This window comes from Triplophysa dalaica, chromosome 5, assembly GCF_015846415.1.
Source record: "Triplophysa dalaica isolate WHDGS20190420 chromosome 5, ASM1584641v1, whole genome shotgun sequence".
Classification (NCBI taxonomy): Eukaryota; Metazoa; Chordata; class Actinopteri; order Cypriniformes; family Nemacheilidae; genus Triplophysa; species Triplophysa dalaica.
The window spans coordinates 1,568,422-1,583,737 of record NC_079546.1 but is presented as its reverse complement, the minus strand read 5'-3'; the positions used below and the strand labels follow the sequence as shown (position 1 = coordinate 1,583,737).

General features: G+C 39.6%; 1 protein-coding gene across 7 annotated transcripts in view; it reads left to right on the top strand.

Annotated features, from left to right (window-relative positions):
• Positions 1 to 10,730, top strand: part of foxp2 (forkhead box P2) — a 90,195-nt gene extending 79,465 nt beyond the window's left edge. For all 7 annotated transcript variants that reach the window (XM_056748613.1, XM_056748609.1, XM_056748606.1 and 4 more), the window contains 4 exons: positions 1,720 to 1,841; positions 1,922 to 1,991; positions 2,593 to 2,807; positions 7,312 to 10,730. In XM_056748613.1, coding sequence (XP_056604591.1) covers positions 1,720 to 1,841; positions 1,922 to 1,991; positions 2,593 to 2,807; positions 7,312 to 7,456 — 552 coding nt within the window. In that variant the 3' untranslated portion in view covers positions 7,457 to 10,730. The remainder of the gene's footprint in view (positions 1 to 1,719; positions 1,842 to 1,921; positions 1,992 to 2,592; positions 2,808 to 7,311) is intronic.
• Positions 10,731 to 15,316: the final 4,586 nt, after the last annotated feature.

The window sequence follows — 15,316 nt, the reverse complement described above, 5'->3', positions numbered from 1 at the left end:
CCTTTTGTTAGACGTGGCGTATAGCTGCTTTTCAAGCACTCTCCTTTTCTTCTCTCCGCCCCACCCTGCACATTATTGGTTAATTAGTTTGAAAGATGGCTGTTTGCCTTGTGGACTGGCGCTACACGCGTCCCCGTCGTCGATGGCGGACGGGTCTTGGTACACACCATAGCTCACGCGCCGGCGAGACAAAAACGGAGAAAAGAAGACGGATGTGCCGTGGGGTGAAGACCCGAGCGGCTCGACAGCACTAATGCGCCTGTCATCCGCCAAACACTTTATTTCCCCGGACAAAAGGTCTCATTTGTATCTCTGTCCCAACAAATACATTGTCAGAGGAGAATGAAAAGAAAGAGAAGACACAATAAAAACCATCTCTATTCTCAGAGAGGAGGAGAAGGGCGCGTGTCGATAAGGTGGCCGGAGATACACTCCATTTATTTCTCGTTCTTTTTTAACTCCAGACGTCTGGAAAGCAGCGAGGTTTCATTCCCCAGCACTAGATTAAGGAAAGTGAATTAATATGGATTTGGCTTTCTGGCATATGATTACAGCTCCACAAGGGTGTGCAATAGCTCTCCGCACAGATGCACGCTGGGCCACAACTGGAGAGTTTCTTGTAGTTTTATGGCCACAAAACCTTGCGTACATTCTTATTTCTACCAGCCGCTCTCCCTCTCTCTAAGACCGTCTCTTATCAGGGAAATATTTTAATCTGGTCCCGAGTGGAACAAAGAGGCAGGCTTTCGGGAAATTTGGGTCCCTCCTTGTACAAAAGCGGAGCAGGAATTTCCATTCGGAGGCTCCCCGCTTCTTCTTTTGTGAGGGTCGGCCGGCGATGGGCTCGTCATTTGATTAACAGAGAGAATTTTAAAAACGGAATGAAAGGTGATTTAATATCTGCACTTGGTCTCATCAGCTCAGCTCGGGGATCGAGATCTCAACCCGCCAGCTTATTAGTTATAACTATATAGCATGCATAATAAAAGTGCTCATTTGCTCATTAATATTAAAATTATCATATTCAGAGCCATGGGCATTAAGATCAATCAAATCCTGGGATTTTCAGGTCAGATGCGAGATCTGCTTATGAGGGGGTTTTATATTCCCCTCTCTCTCCTTTTCTCGCAGCACAAACAACACAGACGCCCCTCAAATAAAACATGAAAAAAATGTAATATGAGCAAAGGTTATTATTTGGCTTCTTTGCTACATGTCTTAATTAGATTCTTTCACGCCGATGTACGAGGACTAGTCACGTGCTGGTATTTCTTTATTTTTATGTGCTTCTCCATTATGAATGTTTATGGGTCACTTTTCGTCGGTCACACTTTTAATTTATGTTCTTTTAATAATTGCAGACTTTAAGCTGCGTGAAAAACTCATGACTTGAGGCTGTATTACTTGAGCGCAAATTGAACTAGTTTCTAACGAAATTCCTTGTTATTGTTGCATTCAAATGTATGAAAAACATTCTCATGATTTTGTATTTATCTGTGAAGTGTTTTTTTTGCAAAAGGCTAAAATGGTTCAGATTTTGCATGTGCTTAACTAGATATAGTGGGTGGTAGTAGTTTCTTATTTTTTCTCAAGAAAAGTTGTTCGGAAAGCAAAAATATGAAAACAATATTTTTGTATAAAATGTGCAATTTTGGACTATAAAACACTGTTTAAAATGAAAAGGGGTCTGTTTTAAATGGATGTTTGTGTGTTTCACAGAACGCAGTGCGACACAATCTCAGTCTGCACAAGTGTTTCGTACGGGTGGAGAATGTCAAGGGTGCCGTGTGGACCGTGGATGAAATGGAGTATCAGAAGCGTAGATCTCAGAAGATCACTGGGTACGCACACACACACAGAGAGTCTTATCTATATCTGAATTGATGTAAGTGTTGTTCATAATTTGGGTTTTTGTGTTCAGGAGCCCGACGCTGGTGAAAAATCTCCCATCCAGTCTGGGTTACGGGGCGGCTCTGAACGCCAGCTTACAGGTAAACGGCCGGCTGTGAGTCTGTGTGAGAGAGGCAGGTTGGCACAGGCTGTTAGAGCCTAGAAGGACACCGTGTGGTGGAGTCGGGTACATTCTCTGCCAGCCCGGCTTCAGATTGAAAGCAGCCCGCACAAACGCGAGGGCACGATCATTAATATTTATCCAGACTGTCATAAATGATTTGGCTTCGCCGTGTCGGCCAGCGAGGTGCTCGTGGCAAAAACTTAAAAATTTAATCACTGTATATAACTTTAATGTGCGAGCGGCAAAAAAATGTCAAGAGTCTTTTTTCCTTCAAGTGTTTTGAGGTGAAGTTTTCGGAGGGGTTCATTATCGTTTGGATGCTTGAGTTTTTTTCACCCCGCTGTTCACGGGAGGCGAAAAGAGGGTTGGAAACTTTTCCAGTGGGTTTTTTCTGCCACCTCGTGCACTTTTCATCTGTTTTTATCTGCGCGGCGCGTGAAGAAATGTGGCACAGATTGATTCTTCAGCAATAATTTAGAAGTTACTTAATTTAAGAAAAGGAAATCGGTTTGGAATGAGGTGTAAAAAAATGAATTTTCAGCTGAAAGTATTCTATTCTCACACCTGTAATCTCATAGGCTGCGTTGGCGGAGACATCTTTGCCTCTGTTGGGTAACCCAGGATTGATGAACAGCAGCGCGTCAGGTCTGATGGGCTCCAGCCCTCAAGGATTTATGGGTGGAAGTCCAACCAGCCTCTTACAGGGCACAATGCACGAGGATCTCAACGGCTCATTAGATCACCTGGACACCAACGGACACAGCAGCCCCGGTTACTCCCCACACACCCACCTGTGAGTTCACACACGACCTCACTTACTTTAAAATTGAATATAAGATTACTTTTAAATTAAAGGGATTGTCCCCCAAAAAAGAGTTTTTACTCCCTATCATGTCATTTCAAATGTGTATGATTTGAAAATCTTTTTTTCTGCACAACACAAAAGAAGATATTTTGAAGAATGTGTATAAACATTAGCCCTCATTGACTTCCATTGTAGGACACAAAATCACAAAGACATTTCCCAAAATAACTTCTTTTGTGTTTCACAAGAACAATACAGGTTTTGATTGACATGAGGTTGAAATAAATGATGACAGATTTTTTATGTCTTTAAAGACATGAAACACCATTAACAGCACATGCAACTTCATTATGTGACATATTTCCAAATTAAGGAATATTCAGAATGAATTATGTTCAATTTTAGGATTAGATCTTTTTATATTGAAGTGTAAAATATTAGGCAGTTTAATATTATTATATATAGTTTTTTCTAAGACTAGTGAGTTTTGTTAAAGGAAACAGACCAGTATTGATTTTTAATATATGTATATTTATTTATTAAGTCAGTATTGTTATCAGTGAAACTGGCAGTGGTGTGAATATCCATAACACTCTTTGTGTATAAACTACTGTGTGTACTCGTACTCGCGCTCAACGGCTCAAAAAACAAATCTATCTCGCCCTGAGGTTAAGTGTACATTTGGTTCTTGGATTACAGCTCTTACCTATAAATAGGTAAAGCTGCCATAATTATAGATTCTCTTGTAATTACCCCACCGTCTGCGTCACAGAGGTTTAGACGTTATATTTTATGCAAGACCGTTCCTATTAATATTTAGCAGCTAACTATATCATTAATTACTTTAAAATCTTTGCCTTTCCATCTTTTTTAATGGCTCACAGAGAGAAAAGAGAGAGAGCTCGGGCTGATAAAAGATTAATGCGGCGTGGGCCGGAGGAATCGAGATATAGAACATGTGCTCGGCCTAATCACTGATGTCACTCATGTTGTGTTTACCAAACCAAAGATCCCAGTTAAGAGCAGCGGACACACACTCGCACGCGTTACCTGCGCCCGGTGTCCCCGCATTTTCTTATTCCAGACGGAGCCAAAGACGGCACACAATTGCTGATACTAACCCAAAGACCCAATTAGCTTAAAAACACAGCAGACGTTCAAGAGCGATCCTAGAAATGTGTGTTAAACGGACTGAAGTGGGACAGTTGGGTGAATTGGGCCAAATCTGAGATCCAGACAGAATCCCTGTATATTCACTCCCTCAGGTTATTTAACTTTTAATACCGGATCCAATGCGTTTTTTAGCCTCTCTCTCTTGAACTCCGACTGCATGTCTCTCGGTCATGTTCTCTCTTCGTCTCTCTTTTGTGGTTGAAGCGTTAGGACATAAATGCTCAGTAGAAGCTGAATCTCTCTTACATGGCCTCTACATGCTGAAAATGGAAGAAATGTGTTTTGTGAGTGGCTTTTCATTTAATAATGAAGTGGCTAAAGAGAACAACACATCCACATTTGGTCTCCGGAGAAAAACGCGTGGAACGATCAGACTAACCTTTTTTCTGAACATGTTAAGGTTAATGCTTTCTGTGTGTGTGTGTTTGCTTATTTGATTCTTGCTAGCATGCAAAACCCAAGAAATGTAGATATATTTTATATACAGTGTTGGGAAAGTTACTTTGAAAAAGTGAATAATTACAAGTTAATAATGACATTCAATAGTGTAATTAGATGATTGTACAAATGACTCTCTCCAAAAATTATTTAATGACTTATTACTAATTATTTTCTATATTCTACATCAATCTTGATTAGGTAATTGATTCAAGGATAGACATGAAACGGCTCATGTAGTTCATTCAAATAATTCACAAATAACTGAATAAATTATTCTTATTAACTGACCAAAGTATACAAATGTGAGAAGGATACATTAAAGCATATATTTTAAATTAGACTTATAATTTTGACGTCATTTCCACTTTTCAATATATTAGAAAGTATTTTGTTCAATAACATCAGAAGTACCTGTAATTAAATTACACACAAAATAAAAGTAATCCCTTACTTTACTTTTCAAGGCAAAAGTAATTAAAATACAGTAACTAATTATTTAGTAACTAGTTCCACCCAACACTGTTTATATATTATATACATATAAATGTTTGCTAACATGATATCTTCGATTTATTATGAAACCAAATTCTTCAGCAGCTGCTAAATCCCATAAAAAAAGAAGACAAATGACCCAAAATTGTAGTGTACAGCAATGGTCTCATCACGATCATCAGCGAAACCTTCGAGTAAATGTATCGTCTCGACTCGGGCACTCCGCCACCCAGACTGGCACAGGCACCAGATTCTCATGCCAGCCTTTCATTAAACACTAAATGAGTCATCCTGACATCTTAATACAGTGAAGACGGGACAAGCGAGGACTAATCATTTCTCTCTTCCTCCTCGACCACACAAGCATGCGGCTGATTTATAATTAATGCAAATGAGCACTGTAAGCCATGCTTCTTGGCATTAGGAGTAAAGGCCTGTGTCGGGCTTAATGGCCGGTGGAACGGTGGACTGACCGGGATCATTTGTCTCTGCGTAATACCCTTAAGCATATTTCTGTTTGTTATTGTACGATAAGCGCGGCTGACAGAACGTTAGGTGAGCGTTGGCGGTCAACGATGTCTGTAATAGCCTTATAAAACATCACGATGAATAAATAGATGTTTACTAACAGTGGTTTTATTGTTATGGCTGTGATGAAGATAAAATTACATTTCAAATAGAGAACATTACAAAAGAGAGAATTGCGAATGGAAAGTATTGAAAGTATAGAGAGCAAAGCATGATGGGACATCCACAACCACACTGTTTGACAACCGCACTTGAATTAATTGCTTTACCTCCTCCGCACCGGGGCCAACCCAATTCCTCCTCTCTCACCACTTCACCAAGTACAGAAACAACCAGTTCCGTCTCCACATCTGAATATTAATCTATTTGGCTATAAATATTAAAGTAATCTGTACCTTTTAAAATTCTTTTCATATTCAAAGTTGCCTGTGTCATTGATGAGTGCAGCCCAGGAGAGAGCAGCCAGACATGGCTAATACAGAGACTGGTTGATAAGGAGGTCTCTCTCTCTCTCTCTCTCCAGTCCAGAGGGATTTTCTGATGCGTCGGACGTGTCAGAAATAATTAGGTTTTGTCAGATTTATCACGGTAGCACAAACCTCTCCCCCTGCCAAGGGCCGAGATCATGTTAAGCCTTGTTTGTGAATGACAGAGTTATTATTCTTGTTAGTAACCTCACTTCCGCTCTTCGGCATTTTCGAGCAGCGTGTTTTTTTCACGCTATTTTCCCCCCTCCATACGTTTATTGACAGTGGGTAAAGATATTCATCCATTTGGAGTTAAAAACATGGATCATGGTGTCCGAGGGAACTGGCAGGCTGAAGTTGATTAATGGTGGAGTCTAGCTGCAGGTTGTCTTCCACTTGAAAAGTGCCACCACGGCCTCTGCATATTAACGAAGGGCTGCACTTTCTATTAACAAGATAAAAAAAGCGCAAGATCCACCCCGGCCCCACCACCCAAGAACCCCCCTTTGCTTGAGGGGCAAGAGGATGAGAAATTCTCCATTATTTATAATGGGGCTGCAGCCAGTTATTTTTTCCTCTTTAAATAGCCGGTGCCGTCAGTAAAGTTTTTTAGCGGTGAATGTATTTTACGATCAGTGGTTTCGCATCGCTAATCGAAGTTCAATCGCTTTTGTGACTTTGAAAACTTTATGGTTAAAAATAAGCTTGCAGTGTCATGTTGAATGTTGATTTTTTATTATTTTATGGCTCTCTAAAATACTTGATTCTGATAGGGCTGAGCGAAATTGAAGAAATATTCTCTGTAAAAATAACTTGCTATGTAAATAATACGATATACAAAATGCTTTAAGTTTGTTAAATCAATTCAAATTATATTTTAAAACTTTTGTATTCATTCATTAAAGTATACAATCAACATACATGTTTCATGTTCTTTCTACAAATTCTGAAAGTTACAGCCATGTTAATAATGTTGCAGTTAGGCCTGTCAAACGGTTAACTGCTATTAATCACATCCAGAATAATTTGTGTTTACATAATATATCTCTGAGTACTGACAATATTAATTGTGTATTTACAAACACATACACAGGCACATACATGTATTTAATTATATTTACCAATCATTAAAGTGTTTTATATTTTTCTTTAATATATGCATGTACGTGTTTGTATTTATATACAAAATGAATATGCACAGTACAGACATATGTTATGTTAACTGGATGTGATTCATTGTTAATAATCATTGACAGTACATAACCATAGACCTACATAAAATCCAAAATCGGATCATTATTAAAAAAGTCATAGCTGTGTGCATAGACTTTGCGTTGTTTTTTTTAAGTAGACCTCGCTCTAAATGTTTCACATTTCTTGCATCGTTACAGGCCTCCAATTCACGTTAAGGAGGAGCCACTAAACATGGACGACGACGACTGTCCGATGTCATTGGTGACTACAGCCAATCACAGTCCTGAGCTGGATGAGGACAGGGAGCTTGAGGAGGGCAACCTATCGGAGGACCTGGAGTGACTATTTTGCCCCATCCCTCCGCTGGGGCTCCACCCCTTTCAGGCCCCGCCCTTCAACTAATCCACAACCACAGAAAAGCAAAGACTTGGAATCAGAGGGGGAGTATTTATTTAGCATGCATCTGGAGACTGGCCCGAAGAATATCTATACCGCAGATCTTTAGGGACCACAGATGGACAGACATGAAACGTCTGCTTTTTAAAAGAAAATAAAGGAACACAACAAAGGACGAGATTTCATTGGAATCAGCTCGGCCACCTCACACCACGAACACGAGGCTCACGGACCGAAAAGACACGAGTACAGGAGCGGGGTCCTTTCTGTAGAAAGCTAACGGCCACATATACTGCCAAAAAATCCGTTTTAAGTTTGTGAATATCCAAGCCACAGTAGTCGTCAATGTTAGATGCAATTGCTGGTTCAATTCAAGTTGTTGCTCTGTTATTTTTTGCACATGAGTAGTATTATTAGCGTCACTGCCTGTATGTCAACACAAGTCTAAAAAGGAAAAAAGCAGTATTTGTTTTTCATCGTTTTTATTTGCGTTGTTGTTTTGTTTACCTCCTGCAACACAGCCCATGTTCACTTTACGTCACCTCTACACCACCAACTGTAAATGGCATTTCTAAAGGCACGTCAATAACACAACCATGGTACAAAGACTGTTGCAGCCGTCCAAAAAAGTAGAAAAGAAGTAGGTGTCCAGTCTCACTAGCTCTGTTACTGCTGAAAGCTTAGTTGCGATCTTAACTGTTTGTGCCAGCACCGTTCTGAGAAGGCAAAAAAAGTAAAAAAAAAATGGGAGTCTTTTAGTCTCTTAACCTACTTGTTCAAAAGCTTTGTCTACCTGCAAAGAGTCACAGGCAACAGCTAGAAACCAAAGCCAACACTAACGGCCAATAGCTTAGACAGAAGCCCCGAGACTCTTTGGTCAGGCCTCTGTGACTAGTACAAAGAGATGCTTTCTTTCCGCTAACTACCTTCGAATAACCTCTGGGATCGTCTCCTTTAGCCCTGCACACAGATCAAAGTGATTTGGATGTAATTTGGTCTTGACCGATGGAGAGCTCCGACCTCATGATGCTGGTCAACCCCGTTACCGTCATGTGGTAGAGCAAATGAGCAGCTATAAAGGGATCATGACCAAAATAAACATATGCGTATCGATGGAAATGCAGAAGAAAATCCTGAGTTTATTTTTTCCTTTTTTTGTACTACTATGTTGTTATTATTTGCGCAACTCACCTTGTCATTGTTTTACTTGTGAAATGTACTGTTCATTGTGACTGTCCGATGTGTCATGTCTTATATCCGTAACTTCTTCAGAGCCGAAACCGAAAATATCGTAACCAAACTTTTAAAGATATCTAGTGAAGCCAAAAAGGTCATAATTTCAAGTCGATACGAAACGATGTGGCTTGGTTCTATTGTCAAAGCAAATGAGGAGAAGTCCTTGACTAGCTCATGTTTGCTTTGCTCCATTGATTCAGACTCATTGTGGACTTTTGTGGCTGTATAGACACAGCCACAGTAGTGTTGGATCATGGGAAGGGTTGTGGTTAAACCGTGTCCGGTGGAGCCACCAGTTATTTGAGGTTAACTTAGAAAAATCGGTCGCTTTTATTTGAACGTTGCTGATGTCATCGACAAAGCGGTTGTTGCTTTAATAGTCCTTTCTCTTTTCAGTCAAACCAAAGTTACACAGATTTCTGCCTCTTGTATCAGATGGAGTTGAAATGACACAAAGTCTCGTTTTGCATCTCTCTCTCTCTCTCTCTCTCTCTCTCTCTGATCTGCTATCTTTCCTCTTATTTATTTCTGGTAAAATCCTACCACAGAAAGCCCATCTGAAACTGGTAACTGCTTTGTATTGTAACTTATGTCAAAGTTTTTCTTGAAACATACTGTGCAGTTGTTCCAGTTTTGTGCCAAACTAAGAGGTTGGCTGCTAGCTTAGCACACACAAACACAAATAAGTAATACGCTCCTCTCCAAAAGAAAACAAATGGAGCTGGACACAGGAACAAAGCTTATTCCTTTGCTGGAGTCAGCAAGTCGACTTGAAGATAATTGTATCGCACCAAATATAAGGACGCAGAAAAAGATACAAAAAAAAGGGTTCTCCTACTTATCCAAAAAGGCTTTTTTAAAGGTTCTACCTCTTCACAACTCTTTCTGAACAAAAAAGAATATGCCACAAACGTCGACGCATTTCCCGCTTGATTCATACGAGGCATCGCCAACAGCCAGTGTACATTCCCAAAGGCAGATAATGGAAGGTTTGCATTGAAATAGTTTGTCCTCAAACATTTGTAGAATGAATATGTAAAAATACCTGTAAGGGAATATTGTGTTATTAAAAGTGCATGTCTAAATTCATTTGGTGGACTGGAAATAAGAATTAATAAACGCATATAATACAAACACACGGGATGATGGACTATACAGTGTGCATACCTCAGCTATACTGTTTTTGTTTTGTTTTTCGTTTTGTTTTTTGTGGGGGCGGGGGGGGATGACGGACAAAAGAAACTCTCAGCCACAGAATGCATATTACCTGTAGAGTTTGCATGGGTTTTGTAAAAACATGAAAAAATTGTCTAAAATAGTTGCTTGCACATAACACCAGAAAAACCTCCAGATGGGCAATCTCCTCCGATAGATTTTAGAAGGATTGTCTGGATTTTTTCTGGAATAATTTTGTCTGTATTTTGATAACTGTGCATATTATGTAAAAAGATCAGAAAAAATGTTGGTGGACCCATGAATTTACCAGGCATTTTTTTTTCTAAGCTGAAAAGATCAGTGTTTTTATTTCCTGAATTTCATGAATTTTTACTGTTCTCTCATTGCTTGCTAAGAATAGCAAACCTGCTTTTTCCTGCATCTGCGTTGCGTAGCTGTAAGGCTTTTCCTAATGTGTGTATTTATTGCTTGTACCTCTGTGCATACGTTCTAAAGCATTACGTCTAGCGGTTGAGTCATGTATCCTTTCTACTACTATCATTCTCTGGGAATATGATCCCTTATGTATACAGTAAATTGGGACTGTAGCAAAAATATGTTTATGTAATTGGTGAAAACCTTTTCGTTGTTTTTGCTTTCGGTTTGGTTTCCTTTCTTCGAATCGAGACTCGTTTTTTGATACTTTTCATTACCGTGTACTGTGTCCGTATGTTAATGATTTCTGCGAGAGTAGAGGTCACGATTCAGAACTGTAACGGGCGTTATTTTCTGTATCCATGGCTTTTCACTGCTGAATAAAATAAAGGACCAAAACTAGGATTTGAAAAGCAACTGTCTACCTCCAACATCAGGGAGTTCTTACTTTTTTGTACACATATATCTTTTATCTCGCCAAGACGCAGTCTGTGGAAATAGGGCTGCGTTATGCTTTTATGCAACGTGGAGGAACTCGTCGCAGGAACTGGAAAACACTTCGATAAAGAAAGCGGGGAAAAAACAATAAAACTTTAATGGCTAAGTTACACGTCTTTGTTCCCGCTCCCAGCACCAAGAGTGTTGTTTAGATGAGGGGAAAGGCGGCGCTCGTGTGGGCCGAGGTGGGCGTAATGGACGGGGCCTGTGTTCTCCATCCTCGGCTTTGATCTGAGGAGGACGTTGCCCACCGCATCTTACTTAAAAAGACTGCTTGGGAATGCAGCCTGACCTCTGTGGGGAAATCGCGCATCTCTCATGCATTTTCATTTCATTCTTTTGGTCTTCGGCCCCCAGTCGAGTTGCAGTGTGTTTTGTGTTTACTAGTACGTTGAAAGCGTGGCTTTCAGGGGACCGCTGGAATTTATTCTCTAAAAATAATGCATAGCGTGGGGCGTACAGAGCAGCCGTCATGCCTTGCTTTGGTAAGATCATCAAAAATCTTTGTTATTGAGTGATCCCAAATGACACACGTTATGTTTGTTAAAATATTAATTGTGTCGCCAAATAGAACTGCAAAAATAATGAATGTGCTCACTTAGATGATATGTATAGTGTGCAGCTCGACCATTTCTTACAAATATGAGGGTGTGTGGTATAAACTCGTGACCTTCAGTGACCTGATCATGAGGTCTACCTTATTAAATACACTTTGTCTGTAAATGACATATTTAACCTGAGCAAAAGGTCATTTTTATGAGGTGACAAATTTGTATAAAAATTAGTCACTGCACAAAAATGTGAAAGAAAAAAAAATGAAAAAGTAAGAATGAAGATCCACCCCTAAAAAAAACACTTTTATGCAAAACAATAAAGCAATTTATTTTAGAGAGAGAATAATACAAAGTTTTTAGAGACATTACGCGTTAAAGAAGGCAGAGAAAAAGAAGAATTTAACCATCAATTTGCTCAAATATATAATAGTTATGAATTGCTGTAAGATTGTGTTGTATCAAATAAAAATAATCCACGGAAGAATTTTAAACAATCTTTCTTGCATATTTCATGGCCTTCTTTTGTTCAGATAAAAAGCTTGACCCTTTTCCCAGAGAAACTGTACTTTTTACTCTGGGTCAACGCAGACAGATGTGATTTAACCTCATTTCTGCCTTTGAAATTAAGGAGCGTTGACCACAAATTTGCAGGAGATTGTAAAAGGCATGAAATAGTAAAAGCAAAGTACTTGTCAAAGTCACGTGCAGAGCTCAGGGCGGGCCGTCATTGAACTCGAGTCCCCAGTGTGACCCGCCGCTCATTTTCATTCAGAGCAGTTTTATCTTGACTGATGGGCCGCCCCAGCGCTGGCCTTCCGCTCCGAAGGGATTCGGCTTTACCACAAAGACGTCTCTAAAGGACCTCTGAGAATCCATCTTTAAGCAGCTCCTCGTCTGGTCACTGAGAGAAATTTGGAGTTTTTCTTTCGACCAATCAGAAGTGCCCCGCGCCTACGATTGCAGTGTGCTATTCAAAGCTGTTCATGTTGACAACTCCAGTCACAAAAATGTGTGCACACCGTCACCCGAAATGAGCTCGCGCTGACCCAAAGCGAACTTCTGCTAACACTGCGATGACGTCATAATTGACGCGCGCATCCAAGCGTACTAGCGGATGCGTCGAGTATAACCCAGCCTTTACGGGCCCTCACTAAATCCTTGTGTTTCGAGTCAGATCAGTGGGCGTGACTTATTTCTTTTGACTAAATTATTGGTGTTTAAGTCTTACCCACACCCTCACTTTACTCTAACCATCTTAACTACCTATGATGGTTAAAATGGTCAAAAGCACGGTTGCGTGATGACATCAGACTCGAAACACCAAGGATTTAGTGAAGTTACGGCGGCTGTTTTTTTAGTTTCCCAAGCTCCCCTCAGGACCCCGCGCTGTGCGTGCGCGTGGAAATGTTTGTGAATTCAAGTGAGGGATTGCGTACGACACGCAACAAAGGCCGCTGTGTACCACACAACATCAGAGCGAGCGCACACATTAAAGCGCGAGGCGCGTTACAGACCCCTCTTTCAAAGGCCATGAAATAATAATGGCTTGTGGTTAGAGGTATGTGTGAGTCACACTGACTGCTTTTCATAAAGTGGAGTTATTTACAGAGCAATGAATAAAAGAATGGGATAGCGGTGCACGGCTTTAAGCATGAACCGAGAGAGCTGAAATAGGTCAGCATACATTTTGTCGGTGAGGTAACGGAGATACTTGTCACGTTTCAAATAAGCGCGTCTTATAAACGATATAAAAACATACAAAAATCACATTTACGGGAATGCACTTCTATGAAGCAGAAACGTGAAGTTTGCCTTTTTATTATTTATTTTTTTAGAGCTTTAAAGTTGCCTAAATCCACGTGGTTTCGATTTATTTAGAAATTTTGAATATAAAGGCCCTTGCACTTGCATTAATATAGCTTGTATATTTCTTTAAAAGTCTGTTTGTGTGCCCGTATATTGTGTGATATACAGCTTTCCTGTAGCTCAGTGGTAAGAGCAAGGTTGTGGGTTCGAACCCAGGGGATTGCAAATACCTATGTAAAATGTATAGGATAAAGCAATGTATGTCGCTTTGGATAAAAGCGTCTGCCAAATGCCTAAAAAAGTCAAATGTTAAAAATGTGATCGTTTCAATACCGCAAGATTTGAAAATATCAAAACACCTCTCGGGTTTACAAATTCTCAGCCCAAAAACGTTCGTGTCCGCTTAGGCCTGACTGCGCATGCTCTCCATTTGGGACTCGCCTGCGGCTGCAGCATCGCCTGCTAAATAGTCCGAGGCGATGGCGACGCTAATTGAGATCATCATTATTATAATTGCGGCTCCTAAAAAAATGCGTCTTAAATAATTTGCATTGCTCTCGACTTGATATTGGAACACACTGCAAAAAATAATTGCATAGCTGCAAGGCACGTTTGGGTTGGACAGCTTGCTCTCCTTCTCTCTTTCTCACTGTCTGTCTATCTGTCTCTCTCTCTCAGACCCCCCTCATCTGTCCTCAGGGTTGCTGGTGCACACTCGCCTGTCTCCTGCTCTCAGCTCAGTGTGGCCCTATTACTGATTGGCTTTTCAGCACAGCCACCAAACCCCTGACACATTATATCACAGATCACTAAACCACTTATTTCATGTTTAAATGCATGAATTATTGTGCATGGTAACAGACGTGTAAAATAGCAAATTTGTTTGGCATTGGCACAACTAGGTAAATCAATAGTAAAATGTAAATTAAATGTAAACATAGTCACTGTTCTTTTTTAAAAGAGTGACTAATAATGATTTAAGGCAAAAACAAAACTTCCACGAGCATTTAAAACCTAAGAAGAATTGATTTATTCAAGTTTCCTAAATTGCATATTTTTTATGTAAAAAAAGGATTTTTAGGTGCACATGTTTAAAACACATAGCCTACATAAAATTAAACAACACATAATACATGCACATAAAAAACACTCCTTTTTAAATGTGGTTAAGTTTGGCATAACAGAGCTGTCACATATAATTGACAATAAAATTTAGATATATGATTATTAAATATACCTGATCAAATTCACCTATATAATTCTATTTACAGGATTATCATATACTCCTTATTCTATCAATTGTATTTAATTGTAAATACAATTAGTGTGTATAAAAAAATGTCATGTATTTATATACTATTTATAAATATTATTTATAAAGTATTCATTTTTGATATGTTATTCCCTAGTACAAAGAAGTCAAATCAGTCTTAATAATCTCATAAATGACCTTGTAATAGACACATCTGTAATCAAAATCAAACATTTGATATTTTAAAAGGGTCTGAGTTATATAACGGAGCAGCACTATCAGTTTCAGACGGACCCCTGGAATCAGCCCTCGACCTAATTGCCAATTCATCAGAATTTATTAAAGAATGATTTCAATTACATATACCACCAGTACAGAGCACCGCCACAGCGAATTAAAATTAAATTAGGACACTCGATTGTATCACTCTATAAATCCACGCTGTTTTTTTTCTCCTCCACAACTTCTGAAGATGAACTTTCTGGAGAGGAAGGAAAAATAAGAAAGAGAGGAGAGAAAAAACAGGCTGGCATTAGTAAGGAATGGCGGGTTAAATCACTTACTGAAGATTTTTAATGACATTTCAGTGTTCCCCGCGTAATTACTCTTCATCTAAGATATCCCATAATGATGTTGGACAGTCTTGGTTCAGGCTCGCTGGCTCGCTTCATTAGTGTGTCATTCCTATTTCACATCAGAAGATTTAATTGTAATGCTGAATATGCACAGCTCGCCGCGCCGGCCTAATCAAAGTGGATCCACTTGTATTATTAATATCCAGATATCGGACCGGCTTGCTATTTTTTATAAATAAAAGAATACAGATGCATAAATCAGCTGTCATTTATTAGGGTGATGCTGGCAGACGTG